At 30.2% G+C, this 22,321-nt stretch overlaps 6 protein-coding genes and 1 long non-coding RNA gene across 16 annotated transcripts; 4 read left to right on the top strand and 3 right to left on the bottom strand.

The window, feature by feature from the left end:
- The first annotated feature begins 113 nt into the window (after nucleotides 1-113).
- On the top strand, nucleotides 114-788 carry LOC123265671. Its single transcript, XM_044729523.1, has 3 exons — nucleotides 114-337; nucleotides 409-492; nucleotides 561-788. Exons 1-3 carry the CDS (start codon nucleotides 295-297, stop codon nucleotides 719-721), a joined length of 288 nt encoding a protein of 95 aa, XP_044585458.1. The 5' UTR covers nucleotides 114-294; the 3' UTR covers nucleotides 722-788.
- Nucleotides 789-1,025: 237 nt separating this feature from the next.
- On the bottom strand, nucleotides 1,026-7,392 carry LOC123265668 (splicing factor U2AF 50 kDa subunit). Of its 8 annotated transcripts, none has more exons than XM_044729511.1 (8): nucleotides 7,181-7,392; nucleotides 6,682-6,923; nucleotides 6,350-6,610; nucleotides 4,827-4,977; nucleotides 4,620-4,702; nucleotides 2,654-2,935; nucleotides 1,317-1,481; nucleotides 1,026-1,233 (listed from the first exon to the last, which is right to left on the bottom strand). In XM_044729511.1, the coding sequence occupies exons 1-8, from the start codon at nucleotides 7,200-7,202 to the stop codon at nucleotides 1,102-1,104; spliced, it is 1,338 nt and encodes a 445-aa protein (XP_044585446.1). In that variant the 5' UTR covers nucleotides 7,203-7,392; the 3' UTR covers nucleotides 1,026-1,101. The 8 variants fall into 8 exon arrangements, with proteins under 8 accessions (XP_044585446.1, XP_044585447.1, XP_044585449.1 ...); XM_044729512.1 differs by having other exon boundaries at nucleotides 4,629-4,702; XM_044729514.1 differs by having other exon boundaries at nucleotides 4,620-4,684.
- Nucleotides 2,871-20,309, top strand: LOC123265672. The gene is made up of 3 exons (XR_006509631.1): nucleotides 2,871-3,245; nucleotides 7,789-7,790; nucleotides 20,294-20,309. It is a non-coding gene; the product is annotated as an uncharacterized LOC123265672 (long non-coding RNA).
- Nucleotides 7,950-9,294, top strand: LOC123265670 (target of rapamycin complex subunit lst8). The gene is made up of 2 exons (XM_044729522.1): nucleotides 7,950-8,032; nucleotides 8,258-9,294. Exon 2 carries the CDS (start codon nucleotides 8,287-8,289, stop codon nucleotides 9,229-9,231), a length of 945 nt encoding a protein of 314 aa, XP_044585457.1. The 5' UTR covers nucleotides 7,950-8,032; nucleotides 8,258-8,286; the 3' UTR covers nucleotides 9,232-9,294.
- LOC123265665 (ribosomal L1 domain-containing protein CG13096-like) lies at nucleotides 10,078-12,525 on the bottom strand. 2 transcript variants are annotated; one of them, XM_044729507.1, is made up of 4 exons: nucleotides 12,229-12,525; nucleotides 11,364-12,180; nucleotides 10,595-11,160; nucleotides 10,078-10,457 (listed from the first exon to the last, which is right to left on the bottom strand). In XM_044729507.1, the coding sequence occupies exons 1-4, from the start codon at nucleotides 12,314-12,316 to the stop codon at nucleotides 10,162-10,164; spliced, it is 1,767 nt and encodes a 588-aa protein (XP_044585442.1). In that variant the 5' UTR covers nucleotides 12,317-12,525; the 3' UTR covers nucleotides 10,078-10,161. The 2 variants fall into 2 exon arrangements, with proteins under 2 accessions (XP_044585442.1, XP_044585441.1); XM_044729506.1 differs by having other exon boundaries at nucleotides 11,364-12,525.
- LOC123265667 (sphingosine-1-phosphate lyase) lies at nucleotides 13,107-15,796 on the top strand. 2 transcript variants are annotated; one of them, XM_044729510.1, is made up of 8 exons: nucleotides 13,107-13,217; nucleotides 13,383-13,726; nucleotides 13,801-14,009; nucleotides 14,082-14,318; nucleotides 14,561-14,770; nucleotides 14,861-15,099; nucleotides 15,190-15,457; nucleotides 15,551-15,796. In XM_044729510.1, the coding sequence occupies exons 2-8, from the start codon at nucleotides 13,384-13,386 to the stop codon at nucleotides 15,659-15,661; spliced, it is 1,617 nt and encodes a 538-aa protein (XP_044585445.1). In that variant the 5' UTR covers nucleotides 13,107-13,217; nucleotide 13,383; the 3' UTR covers nucleotides 15,662-15,796. The 2 variants fall into 2 exon arrangements, with proteins under 2 accessions (XP_044585445.1, XP_044585444.1); XM_044729509.1 differs by having other exon boundaries at nucleotides 13,118-13,293.
- LOC123265664 (mannosyl-oligosaccharide glucosidase GCS1) lies at nucleotides 17,287-21,440 on the bottom strand. The gene is made up of 3 exons (XM_044729505.1): nucleotides 21,128-21,440; nucleotides 20,811-21,067; nucleotides 17,287-19,630 (listed from the first exon to the last, which is right to left on the bottom strand). The coding sequence occupies exons 2-3, from the start codon at nucleotides 21,012-21,014 to the stop codon at nucleotides 17,387-17,389; spliced, it is 2,448 nt and encodes an 815-aa protein (XP_044585440.1). The 5' UTR covers nucleotides 21,015-21,067; nucleotides 21,128-21,440; the 3' UTR covers nucleotides 17,287-17,386.
- Nucleotides 21,441-22,321: the final 881 nt, after the last annotated feature.

The raw sequence follows: 22,321 nt of genomic DNA, 5'->3' as shown, positions 1-22,321 counted from the left end.
TAAGAAAGATATATATATATAATTTAATAGGGATTGATTCATTTCAATAGACTGTAATCCTGTTTCCTCAGTTAAATAAAAAATCTTTTGTCGATTAAAAAAAATTTTTTAATTTATTTTTCACCCATTTAGAGTATCCGGTTTGATTTCTAGCATCCATAAGAGTGAGAGTTGTTATCTCTATGTGTCATCAAGATAACGTGGTTCACCTGTTATCAAACCTTATCTTCCTGAATCATTCTCCAACCAGTTTCTTCTCAGCAGCTCACTTAAAAATAATTTTACACAATAAAAATGTTTAAAAAAAATTTACTAGTCTATCTAGCCATCGGATTCTGTAAGTGAATTTGTATTATTATTTTTTATACTCAATTAATTTTTGTTAAATTAATATTTTATATTTGTTAGTGGTACTAGGCTGTTTTATAAACCAAGTCGAGGCTCGTCGTAAAATTTTACGTGGAAGAAAAACAATTACGCGTCAATATTACCGTAAGAACCTTAAATAACTTATTTTAAAGTGTTAAATATTTAATTTATAATTAATTAAAATTTTTAAGGTGGTCTTGCTATACCAGCGTGGTCAATTGTGGTCTTAAGTGGCTTAGCGATGTTAGCAGTAGGCGGTGGACTCTATGTGGCGCTTAAAAAAATAGTTGTCGACAGTTCTGACGATGGAACAACAAATTCTTATCATCCCGCTATTCAAGATGATGTATAGTTGATAATTAAAATTATTAATGTATAATTAATTTATAAATGGAAAAATTTTTTGTTATTTTTTTTAAATATTATTATTAAGTTCAAAACTAAAAATTCATTAATAAACAAAATCAATCGATTTGTACAAAGAATTATTTTAAATAGTGAAATAATGCTTATTTATACTATGTAAGACAAAATTGTCTTAATAAATCTAATTAATAATTAGATTAATATCGCATGACCGACAAAGTAAATCTTAAAAAAGGTCTGATAATATTTAGACAATCACTGTAACGAAATAAATCACTTATACTTTACAATTACATCTAAATATTTTAGATTATTTATTTATTATTATTGTACCAATATACTGTTGTCATTTATATTTTGATAAGTTTAAAATTCACGTCGATGATACTTATCGGGATCAAAGTAGGACGTTACAACAACGCGATTGTTAAATTTACGTCCGGTCAATGTTTGTTGAGCTTTTTGGCAATCAATAACACTGTTGAATTCCACGAATACCTGTCATGATAAAATTACATTGATTTAATATTCAATTCAGTATTGATTATCAATATAAATAAAGTTATAAATAACATATTTACCTTTCCACATCCAGGGACATCAACACCTTCAATCGGTCTTGGTATTTCGACTGATCTTACAACACCATATTTAGTACACTCTTCTTTAATATCTTCCAGGATATCTTCATATTCTTCTTCCTCCATTAATTCTTCTGGTGTTACCATATTCAGTAGACATAAAACCTTTAAAAGGAAAAAAAATTATTATTAATAAATCTGACAAAATTCTTTAATATATTTTTTTTTTGTTAATTTTATTTGATAAAATTTGAAAATTTTTAAATACAATTAAAAATTAAAAAATTCACCCAATGCTTAAAAAAAAAAAAAAATAGTAAAAGCAAAGAGCTTGATAAGTAATTATTTTTAAATAAAAGAATAAATTATAAAAAAAAAAGTTCAAGGATTTGTAAAGCTTAAGATACTTAAAAATATATAAGGTATATTTTTATATATAAAGTATATATCGACATTCTAATTAGCAAATTGTCTAATTCCATTTTAGAGAATCTTCTATTTGTAAGAAAAAAACCATTAGTTCAAAATTTATTATCACTTCAAAAAACCATTTAATATCATTAATATCTAATAGAAATATAATATTTAGGTTTGAATCATTCAAATAATTTATAATTGGATCATTGCTACATTAAAACGTTAAAAAATCGCCCTCTAAAAAATAAGGAGTTAGACAAATTACTAATTAGACCGTCGATATATAAGGTAAAAGACCCCATTAGTGGCACCTTCAACCCCTATTAGTGGCACTTTTTCTTTCAAAGAAAAAATGTTTTACTTGGAATAAAAATTAAACATTTTTTTGATCTTAAGGTCTTAAAGATTAGAAATAATATGTCGATGGTTTTCTAACGCAACTTAGTATCTCGAAAATGACGATTTTATAGATGAGGTAAGAAATAGCTTATAAAAAATTAATATTCATCTAAAAACAATATTTATCAATTGTATTTTCTAAAAATACTATCGTATTTATTATTAATCTGGTTAATATTTTTTTTTCAGTAACGCGTTTATAATTAATTATTAATTTTTCAGTTGAAACCTTTCATCTTCAAAAATCGAGATACGTGGTTGCGTTAGAAAACCCTCGATATTCATTATTGAAATTAATGATTTCATTAATTGAATAAGTACTAAAATCAAAGAAAGTATCAGTAATGGGGTCCCGCCACTAATGGGGCCTTTACCCTACTTGTTAACTATTTAAAAAAAAAAAGTTTTTAATAATGAGTACGACGACAAAAAAAATGTAATCAATCACATTCTAATTTGTTCAATAACTTAAATAAATTTTTTTTAATTAAAAAAAAAATTAAATAATAAATAAAACTTACTTCCGTAGGAGGTCCACTAGTTCCCACCATGGATAAACCAGGTACTTGAATCTGAACAGGTGCCTGAGTGCCAATCATCGGGTTCTTAGCGCCAACACTAGCCCGTTGGACGATCAATTTTTTGTCTCCCAACTGCATTCCATTAAGTCCAGCAATAGCCTGGTCCGTCATAGACACATCAACGTACTCGCAGAACGCGTAGCCTTTGGACAATCCCGTCGCCGAATCTTTCACCAGGTTGAATGCCCTCAGTTGCCCAAAACTCATCAGCAGTTCCTTCACCTGTATATAAAAATACCATTAATAATTCTATCGGGTTTCCACCTAACGGTTGACTAATTGGAAATTATAATTATTCATTATTTAAAACAATCCCTTCACAATCATCCGTTCTTGATTACAAGTCTCATCTTTTCATTTCTTCTTCATTACCAAATACTTACCGACACTGTAATCACCGTATCTTTACCTCTCTCTCTAGGGATTTAATTGCTAATTTTTACAATCATTTTCTTTAAGCGATTTCTAATAAGAATAACAGCACGTTGCCTACAACGTGTGAATTTAAAATAATTTAATATCCGGTAAATTAGTTTGACAATTACCATCAGGACACTAATAGATTTTTAAATATAATTAATAATCGATTAAATGAAATTGCAATCACGGTATAAGCAACGGACTTTTATCCTTCTCTCTTTTTATTAAACGATTCTATTTTTTTGTAATTATCAGGATTTTTGATTTTTTTTTTCGCTTACAAATAAAAACATTAGAATGATATTAAAAGCTTGATAATTATTTAATTGATGTGATCGAGAGAGAGAGAAAAAGAAAAAGAGAGATTAGAGATTGTGGACAGGTACTTGCCTCGAAAAGCCGGGCTTAGCCATTCTCTCCGAGCAGTAGTGTGGTAATTTGTCATGTTCGGTAGTAGTAGTGGTAGTAGTAGTGGTAGAAGTAAGCGAATGCTTTTGATCGGCGCGACCCTAAGCTAAGAAAAATAAGGGAGAAAGGGCACTGATATCAGTCCACATCTTTTTTTTCACTTTTATTTTTATTTTCTTTCTTTTTTTTTTTTTAGACACTTTAAACAAAATTCATTTAGATAAAATTTACTTTTCCTCGGACTTGGATTGTCTGAAAATCTGAAAAAACGCGGTATTTCCTGAAAATTTTTTTTTTACTGAAATTTCAAACTTTTAGTAATTTTTTTTTTTTTTTTTTTCCGTAGTCAAGCCTGAAAATAAATAGCTGCAAGGAAAAAATTTAACGTATTTTCATCGTAGTAATTTATTTGAGTGAATTTAATTATTTTCTGACCTAAAAAAAAAATAAAAGTTGCTGTAACCCTGAAATTAAATAAAAAAAAAAAGACAAAAAAAAAAAAACAAAAAAAAACTCGTGTCTTTCTCCCGTAAAACCTAAACTTGAATTTTTTTTTTTTGAACTGTGTTTTAGATAAAAAAATATCCGGGTGTCGGGGATGTCGGGATGAAAGGACTGCTTACTCCAATCTGCGCCTAAAAAGGCTGCAAAAGAAAATAAGAGAGAAAGAAAAAAGACCACGATACTGCTCTCTGCCACCTAAAAGCCTGTAACGTCTCTAACGATCGTCAATTTAATAAATATATTCTAATAACTCGTAACCTGAGCTAACGATCCGACAAACGGTCGAGCATGCGAAAAAATTCCGTTTGAATCCTAATCTTTTAAACACCGCATGCCCTATTCAATGCGGAAGGAGACCGTGACCATACATACCTTTTGACGTTTACTATTTTAATTAAAAAAAAAAAATAAAATAAAATAAAATAAAAAAAATATATCAGACTTCCTGGATTGTAATTTTGAGTGTCCTGATATTTTACGCGGATTGAATTATAATCCGCGTAAATAAATGAAAGCGGACAATAAGTCTGAATAATTGGATGGGATTAAATGGGAGTGATAAAAAATATATTGCCTTGCATACCTGCTCCTCGTTCAAGTAGTTGGGTAACCCACCGATGAATATCTTGTGCGGGGAATCTGAAAACATTAACAACTCTAATGAAAAATTATTAATAAACAACCCTCATACAAATCTGTTAGTGTCTATATTATAATTATTTCTATCGAATAATTATAATATGGAGAATAATAATAAAACAAAAGTATGTGTGACACATACCCGGAACCGTACCTGGTACGTTCATGCTAGGATTATCAGTCATTCCTGGCATTGGTTGGTAATCATGTGGTCGTCTTATTTTTAAACTCTGCCCTTTGAAATTAATCCCGTCAAAAGCCATTGCTTGAGTGGTTTCATCGATTGAACGGAACTAAAATTTTAAATTATTCAATTATTATGATAAATTTTAATGATAAAAAGTTTGGAAAATCTAAAAGTGCACGCCTCATAATCTCATTTTTCACAATAAAATTGATTAAAATAAAATATAAAAAAGCCTATTCGGCAACAGCCGAGATGGAAGGTAGATTTCTTAAAAAAAAAACAAAAAGTATAATCAACTAGAAAAGAAACTATTTTCATGTTTTTTGTCTGAGAAATATGTGTACCGAATTTCATAGAATCTGTTGAAAATTCTTGATCAAATAACATACACAAGTAGATTGCATTACACATTGCCTAAAAATATTTCAATTTAACTCTTAGCTTCGATAAAATAACTAATAATTGTCAAAAAGTTTACGTTATATACGTCAAATTAGAGATAATTTTGTGAGCTTTCACATGAATTTATAAAAAATTAACTATCTTTTTTCTATCAAAAGTTATACATAAATGAAGTCATCGAAAACGTAATTTTTACTGTTTTGATCATTTTGAAGAACTACTATTTCTGAACTAATTGAAGGATTTCGCTTATTTTAAAGCTCATGTAAGCTAATTGTCCAAGGAATCTGTATACTAAGTTTCGTTAGGATCTGTTGAGAATTCTCGATAAAATAACATTCATAAGTCGGTTGTACTACACATTGCCTGAAAATGGTTCGACAGAACTCTTAACTTTGATAAAATCACTAAAAATGGTCAAAATGTCGATGTTATATACATCAAATTAAAGGCGATTTTATGAGCTTTCACATGCATTTTTCAAAAATTAGCTATCTCTTTTCAATCAAAAGTTACATGTCAATGAAGTCACTAAAAATTCGATTTTCACTATTTTGAAAATTTTAAATGGCCGCCATTTCTAAACTAATCGACGGATTTTGCTCATCTTCGAACTCGTTCAAGGTAATTACCCAAAGAATATGTGTACTAAGTTTCATCTAAATCCGTTGAGAATTGTAGAAGCTATCGTGTCCACAGGCCGCGTTATATTACATATAAATACATAAAAATATAAACTTTTGAACCAATGCTGATTTTGAGCCTTACTCAACTACATAGGAGATAAAATGACAAAATTCCGCGTGAATTCCGACACAACGGCCAATGCAATAAATAGATTTCTACGAAATCTACCTAAAAATTTTTATTGAAATATATTTTGTGCCGGACAAGTTATTTGTCTTGATATTAGTACACTCAGATTAACCTGTAAGTGCGATATAAATAAAAAAAAAAAAAACAATTTCAGTTTCGAGAAAACTGCTTTTTTTTGAAATGTCGAGATTAGAGCACTACCTCAATGCTTTGCTTATGAGGCGTGCAATGAAAGTAAATAAATTAAAAAGGGATTTTACCTCAAGGAAAGCAAAATTCTTATCTAAATTAATTTGACAAGCTAATACTGGATTACCAGCAGCTTGGGCCAAACCAGAAAGGTGCATTTGCTGGTTGAAAAACTCCATCATTTCTTCTTCAGTAACACCGAAAGGAATGTTACCAACGTAGAGACGTCTTGCTTGTCGGGTTATTGTGCTTCCAACAACGGGTACAGCTGCTTGTGGCGTGTCCGCTACGATATTAGCAGGTATCTGTCCAGCTGCCTGCATCGCCTTGTACTAATTGAAATAATTAAAATTTAGCTATGAAATTATAAAATTTTAAATATTAAAAAATGAATGTTATGTACCTGAAGAGGTGTGATGTGTTCAAATCCAGGTGGTGGTACATCCCAGTAAAGCGAAGGTTTTCTTCTGCGAGAACTGCGATTTTTTTTCGGCGAATTGCTGCGTTTTCTTTCTCTGCGATCCTTGGAACGTGACCTGGACCGCTTTCTGCGATCACGGCTCCTTGATTTGTGCCTCCTCTCGCGATCACGATCGCGTTCTCGTTCACGTGATCTGTCTTTATCGCGATCCTGACGATCTCTGTCTGTAAACGAATTTTCATTCACTAATTACAATTATGAACATCATTAAGCTAAATCAATTAGTGTGCACGTTGAAAATTACAAAAATACTAAAATATAATTTTATATTTAGAGATAAAATTTAATCAACGCGGCAATAATTGACAATTTCCTCAATAAATTCATAAATTATATTAAATTAAATTACAGACTCCATTGCAGTGAATGGCCGAATATGCGGCGTCGCAACGCCAATTTTATATTGTTTTTATCAACTTACCACCATTAAAATCTTCACCCATCTTTCTATCTTCTTAGTTCAGTCTTTTAACTTCTACTACTTTTACCTCAACAAGTATTGTGTATTTTTTTTTAATTATTTTTAAATAAAAAATATATTAAACGATCGTTACACGTTCACTGTTGAGAATAAAACCAGGTAAAACGTTACTAAATATTTCACTCTAACACACGAGGCTGCCAACGAGCCAAACTTTCTACCAGAGTATATATAAAAGCATCTTATAATACCTATAATACTTTTCGGCTTCCACAAAATGGCTATGGAGTCGCTAGTTTCATTTTTTTCATCACCAGGCGGCGCTAGTTATTAGTAATTTATTTAATTTACGGTATTTAATTTAATATTAAATAATTAATAATTTTTATGAAAATTAAGTTAGCCTTTTAAAAATTTTTAAAATTTTTTTTAATTGAAAAATTATTACAAAAAAATAAAGCAAAATTTTTATTTGTAAAAATCTTGAAAAACTATTAGTGCAATTTTTTAAAAATATTTTTTAGTTATATTTTGATAAAAGAAAAAAAATTAAAAACGTCGGCTAATTTTAGTATTATTAATTTTTTAATAAAAACAAAATTTTACAGATGTGTTTTTTAATTTTCTACCATTTTTAAAAATTTTTTTAAATTTTTACATGTGGAAATTTTTTATTAATTTTTTTTTTCTAATGATTTAATTACTATAAAATTATAAAAAAAATTCCTAAAATTTCTGTAAATTTCAGTGTTATATATATGTAATTTTTAATTATTGATTTCATTTTGAAATTTGACAGTTGTCATAAACAATACATAACCTCTTAGTTTAAGTGCGCATTATCAGTATGAAAATTAAGTGAGCCATTTAAAAATGTTCCTATAATTTTTTTATTGAAACAATTATTACCAAAAAATTTAATTTATAAAAAAAACTTGAAAAACTATAAGTGCAATTTTAAAAAACATTTTTTAGTTCTAATTTAATAAATGAAAAAAAATCATAAAATTAAAAACGTCGGCTAACTTTATTATTATATTATCAGCTGTGTTTGTTTATTTGTTTACAATTTGTTACAGGCCACAAAAAAATATAAATAAATAAAAATGACAGTAGAAGAAAGTGATCAGGTGATTTTTGTAACCGGTGGATATGATCATACAATAAAAGTCTGGCAAGCACACACTGGAGTATGTCAACGCACCCTGCAGCACACAGTATCACAAGTAAATGCCTTAGAAATATCACCAAACAAGCATACAGTCGCAGCGGCCGGTTACCAGAATATATTTATGCAAGACCTGGCAGCCAGCAACAACAGCATCGCACTAAACTATGAGGGAGCTTCAAAAAATATAACAAGTCTAGGATTCCAGGAAGACGGCAAGTGGATGTTCACCGGGAGCGAAGACTGCTCGGCGCGCATATGGGACATAAGGTCAGGAACTTTCCAGTGCCAGCGCATATTTCAAGCATCTTCACCGGTGAACTGTGTTTGTCTGCACCCAAATCAGTCTCAGCTGATCGTCGGCGACCAGAGCGGAATCATTCACCTCTGGGATTTGCGGTCAGACCGCAACGAGCAGCTGATCCCGGAAGCTGAGGCTTCTATCCAGGATGTCTGCATCAATACTGAAGGTACGTACATGGCTGCTGTCAACAACAAAGGCAGTTGCTATGTCTGGACATTAACTGGAGGGATAGATGAAGAGATAACTAAGCTCCATCCTCATCAGAAACTTGCTGCACATGAGCGCTATGCGCTCAAGTGTAAATTCAGTCCAGATTCAACGCTTTTAGTGACTACTTCTGCGGACCAAACTGCCAGGCTTTGGAAGACTTTGGATTTCTCACCGTCAATCGTCTTGCAACATGAATCTAAACGCTGGGTTTGGGATGCTGCATTCAGTGCTGATTCTCAGTACATTTTCACCGCTTCTTCTGATGGGATTGCTCGACTTTGGAATGTTAATACTGGTACTATTGAACGTGAATATCAAGGTCATCAAAAAGCATTGACTGCTTTAGCTTTTCAAGATCAAGTTATTTAATAAGTTTATGATTAATTATAATTATTATTGTACAAAATAATTGAATAAGTAACCTAAAGTAATAAAATCTATATTATTAAGAGAATAAGCAAAATTTTATCGCCAGTGTATTTATATGGTAAAATGGGTTTTTATGGTTAAATTTGGTATCGTTGGAAAAGTCTTGATAAGTATTTAGGCTGCATTCGAAAATGTTCTATCTCTAGATAAATAATTAAGAAATGACCTTGAATCTCGTGAACTATTAACATTTTTAAAGATATAAGCTCATCCCAATGTTACACTCATCAAGACCTTTCGTTTGAGTACCCACATCAATTTTTCATATATTTATATAATTATATATATGAATATATGAAAAATATATCAAAATGCATGTAGGTACTTAAATGAAAACTCTTAATGAGTGTAACATCGGGAAGAGCTTATATCTTAAAAAATGTTAATAATTAAGAAACGACCTTGTATTTCGTGAACTATTGACATTTTTAAAGATATAAGCTCATCCCGATGTTACACTCATCAAGACCTTTCGTTTAAGTACCCACATCAATTTTTTATATATTATATATATGAATATATGAACAATATATCAAAAATGCATGTGGGTACTCAAATGAAAGCTCTTGATGAGTGTAACATCGGGATGAGCTTATATCTTTAAAAATGTCTATAGTTAAAAAAGCACAGTGCAATTTAACTAAAGTCATTATTTAATAAAGCAAAATTTTATTTATTTTTAGTTCACAAGTCATGGCAGTCACATAGTGATTGCAAGGTTGTTAATATTTCCATAATTTATATGGAATTTTAATTTTATTGAAATAAAATTAGACGAAATTTTTTAACAATCTTATCAGATAATTTTTAATTAAGACATATATTATAATACAAAAATATATACAACTTATAAATAAGTACTACTCAAGTCTATTTTACTTTTTTCATTGTTTTTTTTTCTAAACCTTTTTTTTGAACGGTTTTAGTTTTTGCTTTGAAAGTTGTTTTATTTTTTAATTTTTTCAAATTTTTTACTGGATAATTTTCTTCATAGAATTTTTTAGCTGCTTTTGGGTTAAGAATTTTGACATCACCACGAGGAGTCAGTGAAATTTCAACATCTTCTTCTGCGTCTGAGTCGAGAGTTGAAAGTCCACCAACTACATCCTTGTAGGCTTTAGGTCGTTTTGGTTTAACTACTGGGACTGCGACGTCGTCTTTGTTTTCTGAAAATAATTTAAATAAATATTAAAATAATTTTCTTAAAAAAAAAAAAAAAATCCAATCAATTGATTAAAAAATTAAATCAATTATTATAAAACATTAGAAGTCTCAATAAAAAATAAAATTACAAAATACTTACTCATTGAATAATAAACAGGAATAGCCAAGCTTCTCCTAGTTTTTATGGTCATAGATCGTATATTATCAAATCCACCAGGATACTCTTTCTCTAAAACTTTACAAGCTGCCAAAATATTCTCAGCAATTTTGTTCTTGGGCATAGCAACTGTACCAATTCTAACACAGTGCGTACCACCGTGCCCGTGAATTTCCATACAAGTTTTTTTAAGCGCATGATCGAACTCTCCCTTCAGGTTATCTCGCCATAACCTTACCGGAGTAGGTGGATTTGCACCACGAGTAAAAGTCGACCCAAGGAGATGAGTCAAGTGTCCTGCGATTTTTCCATCAACCAGATAGAAATCAAACAGCTTCGAGAGCTTCCTCTTCATCTCGAACTGGCGGTACTCGGCCTTGACTTTAGCCATTGGAATTATTTCTCTGATCCGGTTTACTCCTTTCTCCTGCAGAATATTTTGCCAATGTTCGATAGTTTTTTCATAGTCCTTGCGACGTCCTTTCTCCAAGTCACCAACAAACAGTGCGACGTCATCCGTCGGGCCTACCATATCATGCGGCAAGTATCTGCGAATTAGAAAAAAATTTTGCTCGATTAATTACTGGACTTTAAAGGCTTGAAATATCAAATGATTTATTAGTATAATACTTCATACAAGTTTGATAATCATGGCACACTCATAAGGATCCATTGGTAATTAAAATTTTATAATCATGTGTATTATACTCAAGAAAAATTAAAAAAAAAAAAAAATTTTTTTTATACTTACATCCTCAAACGGTGATAAGGTACCCTAGGAATCTTAATACAATTGACTTGTAAAAAGATTGGAGTATCGTCCGATGAAAATAATTTTTTATCGCTTTTTTCTTGCTCAGCAAGTTGTAATACACCATCAACTGCTTGCAAAATGTGGTTTTCATCAATCTCCAGATCGTTGACTACTTTTTCTTCACCGTTGACTTCAATTTTAACTCCGTTTATTACTTTCTTAGACTTTTTAATCTGTTTACTTTTCTTACTAATTTTCTTTCCTTCTTCCGAATGCTTCTTCACTTTATTGACAATCACCTTTGATTTTTTATCAGTCTGAATAGTTTGTTCAGCATTTGATTTTAATTTTTTGTCTTCTTGAGTTACTTTTTCTTCATTAGCCGGCTTTTTCACCTTTTTCTTCATTAAAGTTGCTTTTGCTTCAGTATTTTTCAACTTTTTGACTATCTCAGGTTCCGCTTCATTTTTCCTCTTCAATTGTTGAATTTTAGATTTTTTTTCTAAAATTTTAGGTTTTTTTGTTGGTTCTTTTGGAATTTTAATATTTTCTTTCACTGGCTTCGTATTTGTTAATTCTGTTGAACTAACTTTTTTATTTTGTTTTTTATTAAATTTAATAACTTTTTCAACAGGTTTTTCAACTTGAGCTACAAGTTTTTCTTTTTTAACAGACTTAATTGGTTTTTCAACTTGAGCGACAAGTTTTTCTTTTTTAACAGGCTTAATTGGTTTTTCAACTTGAGCGACAAGTTTTTCTTTTTTAGCAGGCTTAATTGGTTTTTCAACTTTACTTACAGGTTTTTCTTTTTTAACAGGCTTAGTTGGTTTTTCAACTTTACTTACAGGTTTTTCCTTTTTATTAGCTTTATTAATTTTAGCACCAGCAACCACACCGGCTTTCTTCGAGTCATTTTGTTTTTTCTTATTATCAACGTTTTGTTTCTTCATTTTATGAATTAAATAAATAATACGAATCTAATAAATTATTTTAATAATTTAAATCACTTTTTAGTGATTAATTATTTAATTAAATACAAATTAATAAATCCCGAACTCATGCAACGTGACTACTACTTTGAAGGTTACGTTGAAAAGATTTAGAAAACGTGGTCTTGCTCACCAAAAGGAAGTGCCGCTTGAAATGACGGTTTATCAGGAAAGTCCGACGCCATTTTAATTTTGATTATTTTTTCTACCACTTCTAGAGTGCGCGCTAGGCGTTTATTTACTTAGCGCTAATTTTTAAGTGCAAATTTAGAATCTTTAAAAATTATCAGCTGTTTTTTTTTTTTTTTTTTTTAATAAATTTTAAACTGTAAAAAATTAATGTATTAAATATTTTTATAAAAATTTATTATATAACATTGAAATTATCAGTCACTTGACAATTTTTTAATTTTATTCAACAAACAAATTTGTTCTAAAAAATTATTTTTAAAAAATTGCATTTTTAATTTTTCAAAATATCTATAGATCAATTTTTTTTCTTATTTTTTTTTTTGCCAAAATTTATGTGTAAAAGAAAGTTATTAAATATTTGCCAAATTAATTTTGATATTTAATAAATTATCAGAAATAGTATCAGAAATATTTAAGTCATCTGATGAGTAGAAAAAAAGATCTCGATTAACAGCTGCTGCGCCTGTCGTCAAAGCTTAGAATTATTTCATATGGAATTCTTTGCGTTGTACAGAATACTTACACCCTTACACCCAATTGTTTATCTTTGCATATATTTATATACGAATTTATATGTACATTCGTACTTATCTCTTAATGAGTTAATTTTTATCTATTTTTAATCAGCTTTTTTATCTGAACAATTCAAAAAGACAAGAAAAATTTAAAGGTGAGTAATACTACAAATTAGTCAGCATTACACGTCACTTTTAACAGTTACTTGTCACTCATTATAAATTTAGAAGGTATTTATTTCTATTTTTTTTTTGTTTTTTTTTTTAAGTGAGTATTTTATTTATTTATTAATTATAAATTATTTTATATTTTTGTTTAGAATGAATACCGTGAAAGAGCTGATAAACGACAGCTTCAAGGAAAAAGAACCTTGGCAAATAGTAACAATAACAACTGGCTCAGTTCTCGGTGCCGTTTGGGTATGGAATTTTTGTAACCAAGATGAGAGTCTAGTCGTACGCAGCAAGAAAAAGTTGTTCAAACTAGCCCGTTACATTCCTTCGGTTCGCGAACAAATAGAACGCGAGCTCAATAATTTAAACGAGACTTTTGAAAGCGAGAGCAAAAATCGACTCCAAGGCATCCAGTGTGTCACAACTTTGCCTAGGAAAGGTTTAAATCATGACCAAGTTATTGAAGCTGTCAAGCAGAGTGTACAAATAGGTAAATTTCATTTTTAATTAAAAATTTTCCAGTTAATAAAAATAAGTTTATTATTTAAATAAAATTTTTTTCAGGCGACTACGATTGGAAAAATGGCAAAGTGTCAGGAACTGTGTACAGAAATGATGAAAAGCTAATAAAATTGATGGCTGAAGTTTATGGTATCGCTTCGTATACAAATCCTCTGCATCCTGATGTATTTCCTGGGGTTTGTAAAATGGAGGCTGAAGTTGTGAGAATTTCTTGTCGTTTATTTCACGGCAATGATAAATCCTGCGGGACTGTAAGTTTTACTTGCTTTTTTTTTTATAAAGTAAATTTTTTATAAATACCTTTTTTTAATGTAAAATTTCAGATGACATCTGGAGGTACTGAATCAATTATTTTAGCATGCAAAGCTTACCGCGATTATGCACGCGAAGTTAAAGGAATCAAGCACCCCGAAATGGTGATACCGGTAACGGCCCACACGGCTTTTGACAAAGCTGCCCAGTACTTAAATATCAAAGTACGAGCTGTGCCGCTCAACCCAAAAAGCTTCACAGTCAGCATTAATGCCATGAAAAAAGCTATTTCTCGCAATACAATAATGGTACCATTTATTATTATTATAAATTATTACTGGATAATTTTTTTTTTCAAATATAAACTAGGCTTAGAAAATTATTTTTAAAAAATTGCATCTATAATTTTTTAGAGCTTCTAAAGATGGAATTTTTAAAATAAATTTTTCTTGCTATAATTCATTTGTTAAAAAAATTATAAAAATGATAAGATGTTTCTCACTTTCAGTATCATTAGATAATTAATTATTTAAATATTTTAAAAATAAAGCTCGTTGGATCAACACCGAATTTCCCATACGGTACATTGGACAATATTGAAGAAATTTCTAAGCTTGGTCTTAAATATAACATTCCAGTTCATGTTGATGCTTGTCTGGGTGGATTTTTATTATGTTTTATGCCAGCTGCTGGTTTTGAGGTTCCACCATTTGATTTTATTCTACCTGGTGTTACTTCTATTTCTGCTGATACCCATAAAGTATGTATCTAAATATTTCTTCATAAAATAAAATATAAATAATTTTTTAATTATATTAAATTACAATTATAATTAATAATAAATTTTTAGTATGGATACGCACCGAAAGGATCATCAGTTATTCTTTACAGCGATAAAAAGTATCGTCATCATCAATTCACAATAACAACAGATTGGCCTGGCGGTATTTACGGTTCTCCAACAATAAATGGCTCTCGTGCTGGAGGAATAATAGCCGCTTGTTGGGCATCAATGATGCATTTTGGTTACGACGGTTACTCGGAATCAACTAGAAAAATAATCCAAACAACAAAATACCTCGAATCAAAGTAAATTTTTATTTATTTTTTTTTTTTATTAAGATAAAAATATTCCATGTAATTAATGTAAATTAATTAATTAATTTAATTTACTTACAGATTAAGAGAATTAGACAGTATTTATATCATCGGCACTCCTGGTACTTCAGTAATCGCTTTGGGCTCCAATAAATTTCACATTTATCGTCTATCTGAAGGTCTTACAGCCAGAGGATGGAATTTAAATACTTTGCAATTCCCGAGTGCTATTCACTTGTGCGTTACTTATGTTCACACACAGCCGGGTGTTGCTGATACCTTTTTGGACGATGTCAGAAATGTTCTGATAGAAATTAATAAGACACCTGATGTCTCTGTAGAAGGACGGGTAATTAATTAATCATTTTATTGATTAATTGATAGATTTTATTAAATATTAAGTATTTTATTAAATACAATCATAATAATTTTTTATTCACAGCTCGCTATGTATGGAATGAGCCAAAGTCTTCCAGATCGTTCAGTAGTCGGCGACTTGACTCGACTTTTTATCGACTCCATGTACTTTATTCCAGAAGAAGAAAAAAATTGATATTTTTGCTCAATTTTTATTCCACTTAATTTTTTAAATGAAAAATTTTTATATATATTTTTTCTAGCGTTTTTCACGCAAGATAATTATACTTACTATACATTATAAAGAAATATTTTCCATATATATTTATATACGGATTGTTTTTTATAAATAAATATATATTTTATGTGGAAAAATTTGTTTTATTTCACAAAAATTTTTTTTTAAAACGAGTAAAATAGTTATTAATTAAATAATATTAAATCATGATTTTTATAAGATGATATATTTTTATTTCTAATTATGTTTTACATTACATTAAGTAATTTACTTATTATCGAGTACACAAGATCACAATTTTGTATACAAAAAAAAAAACTTTACAGTTTAATTAACAAAAGACTTAGAATCAAATGTTGATTATTCTTCAGTTTAAATCTTACAATTTTTTTTTATTTAATGACACTATAACTATTGATACTAGTTCTATCCTCATTAATTTAACTATTTTTTTTTTTTTATGAACTATAATTAGTCCTAAGACCGGAAAAATGATGTTTGTGTTAATGTTTATGTTTCGTCTTTCACAGCCAGTTATCGATAATTTCTTATTGAAAAAATCGACGTCTGTATTAAAATCTGTTTTTAGTTGTTATCTTACATCCTTACAATAAGAAAAAAAATTATGCTTATTATCGATAATATTAGATACATGTATATCTATATTTATATAAATATATACAGAAGTATCAAATACGCAGAAGCTGTTAAAAATTTAGCAGATAAAATCCTTAATAATAATCGATATGATTATTATCATTATTAATTAATGTTAATTTTATTTATTAATTAGCTGCAATTTTTGGTGTGCAGTCTTATTATAAAAAATTTTTTTTCAGTTATCAAATCCTTAGTCTTCACTTTTGAATTTAAAAAAAATTATAATTACATATTGCCTTGATTTTTTGACTAAACGATTTTTAATTAATAATTAATAATTAAACGCAAGCTAAAATTAATTTTTTAGTGAGTACCAGCTCACGAATTAAATAAAAGGTAATTTTTAATCAATTGTGAGTGAGGTTTACAATCCTCAACTTTAACTTGTGCTTTTTTTAAAATTGATTCACTAAAATTAACTATTTTTTATATGAACACATTTTACTAAAATTAATTAATTAATATCTAAATTTAAATAATAATAATAATAATAATAATAATAATAATAATAATAGATTTTCAGTTAATCTCAAAATTTCGTTTTTAAAAATTGGTACATGTGTTTATTACAGTTTTTTTTTGTTGTATAAAAATTTATCCTTTTTATTTTTAAATAAATAATAAAAAATTCGAAATTCTGTTTTTAGCTCTAAAAATTTTTAGTATAAATATTTAAAAATAAAGCATTTAAATAAAAAAATTAACAATAAATGCAAAGTAATTTTCTAAATTTTTATAAAATCCGACGCGAAAACAACGAAAAAAAAATTTTTCCGTCATTTAAAAGGTAGTTTCAATTTTCTAAATTACATTATGTAAAAAAATTAAAAACGTTTTTTTTACACAATCAACAAATTTCAATCATTTAAAATCTAAACTACTTATCATAAAAACCCTAAAATGATCTCCAAAAAAATTCTTCCTAATAAAATACAAAAAAATTACAAAACACCAGCAAGTACAATAAAAAATGACTGATTGTCTTAGACAAAAAACAAATTAGCTAACTGAACCCAAAAAAACCTAATAAATTTCCGCCATGATCATAACAATCAACGAAGACCATCCATTAAACGGATGACTGCCTTTTCCTTCTCCATAAACATCTCCATAATTTTCCCAAATGAACCCAGTTTTTTTGTACTGCATCAGCATATTTTTGATTAAGTTCTCTCTCAAGTCCTTATAAATTTTCTTAGCTTTCCCGGCATACGGTCCGGGAGTCTCTGCATACCAATTGAGCGCTCTTAGTGTCAAATAATTCAAATTAATCCAAATAGGTCCTCTCCAATAGGGCGCATCGTGCTCAGTATTGTACTTGGCATAGAGCGGAGAATTTTTAGCGAGCGACCGGAGCCCGAACTTGGTCCAGAGCAACTCGGGCTTGGTCAAATCCATCAGGATTTTCTCCAGATGCGGAGAGTCCGGTTCGACGACCTGCAAAATAAATGGAAACAGCGACACGTATCCAAAACTCGAATCAACAAATTTAAGACTCGGGTCCTCTAGCACCACTCTGATCAGCTCCGGCGAAGCTGGAGACCTGGGAGGCGCACTAGGTCTCCTCAGCTCTACCTTGTCCGTATGGAGGCCATAGTCTGCGTAGGATTGGCTGGAAGGCGACCAATGCAGCCCGTTGAGCACCTGGTTGTCCGTCAAGAATCTGTGGGTGTCCCGGTACTTGTCCGCCGGGTGGTGTAGCAGCTCCGAGAGCCTCGCCATAACTCCCGCAGCGAAAGCGATCCAGCACCTCAAATCGACGTGTCTTTCATCGACATTCGGGTGCGAAGCTCGTGGGTAATCATCAAGCCCAGAAGTCAGTGTTTTTGGATTAAGCTCTCGGTTGGTCAAGCTGTCCCGTCCGCGCCACCTGTAAGTACCCGGCAAGTCTCCAACTTGCGTGGTGTTGAACCACTCGAACCAGGCCTGTAATCTCGGATACAATTTATCCAGTAATTTGTAGTGTCTGTCCAGCAGCTCCGATTCTCTGGAATTCAAAATATACTGCAAGGTCAAGAAGAAAGTCGGAGGATTCGCATTGGTGCTGATCTGGGTGACAAACTCCTCAGGAACCTTCGCTAGAGCCTCCGAGCCCAGGATCATCTCTCTGGGGATCCAGCCTTCGGAGTTCATCAAGTCGAACCAGTGACTCATTATGTCCATCTCGATGTCCAGGTCCCAAGTCGCGACCAGAAGCCCATGGAAGCCTTCGTCCCAGAGAAATCCGCGGGGAAAGAAACTTCTGCTGGGCACTCCGGTGTACAAGGGAGCTTTCCAGTAGGGAACTGGACTCTTGGTGTGGACACTCTGGACCTGGGAGCTTCCGTAGAAGTACCCGATGCTTCCGATCAAGTTTGAGAACCCGTACTTGGCAAATTCTATCGCGTCTTCCTTGAAGCCTTTCTCTGTTAATTTGAAGATCTTCTCGAACTTGTCATTGAACCGCTTTCGCTGCTCAGAGAGCGCCAGGTCGAAGTTTTTCCCGGTGAGCTTCTCTTTGCGCAGAGGAACACTGCCAGATTCGAAAAGAACTTCGAACTCGAAAGGAACTCGAGCGGTGACCTGGGTCGCGCAGAAATTAGGGTCCGTTTTCTTCCCTTCGTTGTCGAGAGGAAGTTGGTCGCCTCCTAGGACAATTCGCTTGACGTTTGAAACTTTTTGGGAGGCGAGTCGTAAATTTTGGAGGATTGTCTCTTTGACGAGGTTCAGACTTGGCAACACGGCGATTAGGAAGGAGTGCTCTTCCACGGTGCCCTTGGTGGGGTTCATGCTGAATCTGTAGGCACCTAGACCATCGGTGTAGCCTTCCATGCCTGACAGACGGTTGTCTGCGCCAAGAGATGCTTTTATATTCCCGGTGGACTTATCTTCGAGGGCGGAGTAGAATATGAAAGATATTTCTTGGGATTTCTGGGAATCTTTGAGCTCTACTTTGGATGTCACCCCGATTCTTGCTGTCCAGTCACCACCGTGGCGGCCACCTGGCTTCTTTACGTACGAGGTTTTTATTATCAGGTCCCCGTCGTGGATCTCTTGGACTCCGAAAGTCTTGCCGTCGTGTTCGAGCCAACCGTACTTGTCGAGTTTGTCGCCTTGCTCGCACCAGTGACGGAAACTCTCGCCGCCTTGCCGCAGGTTTTGCGGTCGGTACCACATCAAACCGCTGACCAGCGATTGAGGGTCTCGGGTCTTCATTCCAAAGTACAGGCCAGGTCGGTATGAACCCCAGTATCGATCTGCTGTGTCCAAGCCATTAATCGCCACTAGCTAAGGTATAAATTTATTTTTTATTTATTTAATTACCAGAAAATATTATAGAATATTAATATATAATATAATAAATGACATAAGGTAAAAGACCCAGTTATTGACACTGGCCTAGTTGATTGACACTGGCCTAGTTGATTGACACTTGGAATTTTATTCTAATTAAAAAAATAAAATGTTCTCAAAAAATCAATTATCTTAAAATTTATAGTTCAAAAATTATATTTATTACATTATTAGAGTCGATTTGTTTTATTTAATTAAAATAAAATTGCAAGTGTCAATAGTTGGGTCTTTTACCTTATCTGTCCTATAGAGATGCAGAACATCTGTTCATAGGACTAGTATAAATTAAATTACAATTCAAGAAAGCTTAATTATAGAGTTAATTTATAATAATAGTTTAGAGAAATCATAAGTCACATTGCTTTATTCATCGAATTAGTCTTATCTTCAGTAATTTAGTAGTTCCAACAAAATATTTTAATTCGTTTGGTAACATATTAAAATGTTTAAACGCCGTGAATTTTGCACTTTGGTTTTAGTTCATTTTTTTGTGATATAAGCAGACAACTGACAACTATTTTATAATTTTTTAAGTATACTAATTTTATATTTTTTTAATAAACACTAAAATTAATAAATTTTTCTTTTTGTTTTAAGTTGATAAATTATTTAAAATTAAATAATTTGATGTTAAAAATAGAAGATATTAATTATTTTTTTTAGAAATTATGCAATGTGTTTTTAAATTAAAAATGTAATTTTTTTTAAGTTGATATTTTGTTTGAATAAATAATTAAAAAACTTGATGCTAAAAATAGAAAATATTTGATATGTTTTTATTATAAATTGTAATTATAATAGATTTTAATTTTTTTTATTTAAATATTGTGTCAGATAAGATATTTTGATATTTATCACCATCGGCATTTTTTATCAAAAAAACTTTAATGGAAAATTATCGATACGAATGATTTGTAATATCTAATACAATTTAAAAAAATAACAAATGACTTTCTCTTCCTATATAAACCGAGAATAAGCCATAATTATTTAAATTTAAATCTAAAATTACAAGTGTTTTGTCATTTCAAATCAAAGGAAGTAATTAACTTATTACGAAAAAAAAAAAAAAAAAAAAAAAAATTCCGGTGTTTTACTGTCATAAATTATTTACCTTTTCTGAATCAAATGGAGTATTGACGCGGGTTTCGAGATACCCTTTGTAACCAAACCAAGCAGCAACCGCCATACAGGTTACAGTCAGCACCGAGTTCATCAGGTTCATCCTCGATGACTCGGTTTCTTTTTTATGATGAGCATGATTCAAATGTTTGTTTTTAGCTTTCGGTGTTCGTTCGTGAGACTTTGACTTCACCATTTTACTCCAATTTTATATAATTTTATAAGTTCAATGTTTTTTTTTTTTTAAACCTGAAAAATCATAAAATAGGTTAGAAAATATATTTTTATAGATAAATATAATCTACTTACAGATTGAAAATGCATCAGTGTTATTACCAGCCAACTCGACAAGTTATGTTTGCTGATAGCTGACAGAATTGATTACAGAGCCGGTATTGAAACTCGGTAATTGTATTGTTTTCTTGACACAGGTGGAAGTTTTTATGTTTGCTATACTGCACTGCTATATTTTACGTTAATAAAATAGTTTATTTATAATATATCTTACGTGGCAGATTTTTTTGACAAGTTATTTTGTTAAATTGGACTAAAAACTTAACTTGACACTGATACTGGGGATTGGGTTATTTTAGAGTTCAATCATGGGAGCCGGTAAAATAGATAGTCACTTTTTGCGCTACAGATTAATAAACTTTTATATTTTTTATACTTTTTTAAATAATTATGTAAAATTTCAAAAATCTTAAGTAAATTGATAAATAATACTAAATTTAGCCAACGTTTTTAATTTTTAAAAAAACTATTTTTTTTAAATTGCACTGATGGTTTTTAAAGTTTTTTACAAATGAAATTTTTTCAAAAAATTTTTTTGTCTTCATTTTTTCAATAAAAAACAATTCTAAAAATTTTTAGATGTCGGCTAACTTAATTTTCATAAATTATAATTACCTTTTTTTACAGTTAAATTAAAGAACATTATTTTATTTTTTAAAAATAAATATTAAATTATCAAAAAGAAATATGTGTGCGCATGCAAATTTTTAAAACACTGAAGTTGACAGACATTAGAAATTTTTTTTAAATTTATAGCAATGAAATTATGATTAAAGTTTAATACAAAAATTCCGAATGTGAGAATTAAAAAAAAAAATATTAGTGGAAATGTCTTAAAGTTTCTTGTTGTTATTATTGATTTTTTATAAAATATATTCGAAAAATTTGATGAAAATTAAGTTAGCCGACATCTAAAAATTTTTAAATTTCTTTCATTAAAAAAATTATTACAAAAAAAAAAACTTAATTTGTAAAAAACTTGAAAAACTTTAAGTGTCATTTTTAAAAATATTTTTTTGTTCCAATTGAATTAATAAACAAAAAATTAAAAACGTCGGCTAATTTTAGTATTATAAGATTTGACAGTTGTCAGCTGACTTCAGTATTATAAATTTAAAAAAATTATCTTTTGAAATTTATTCTGTTATTGTTATTGATATTTTTATTTTTAGTAAAAAATTTTTTAAAAACAACAATATTTTTTTCATA

This window comes from Cotesia glomerata, linkage group LG5 (genome assembly GCF_020080835.1).
Source record: "Cotesia glomerata isolate CgM1 linkage group LG5, MPM_Cglom_v2.3, whole genome shotgun sequence".
NCBI classification, from domain to species: domain Eukaryota; kingdom Metazoa; phylum Arthropoda; class Insecta; order Hymenoptera; family Braconidae; genus Cotesia; species Cotesia glomerata.
This window is presented reverse-complemented; position numbering and strand designations above follow the sequence as displayed.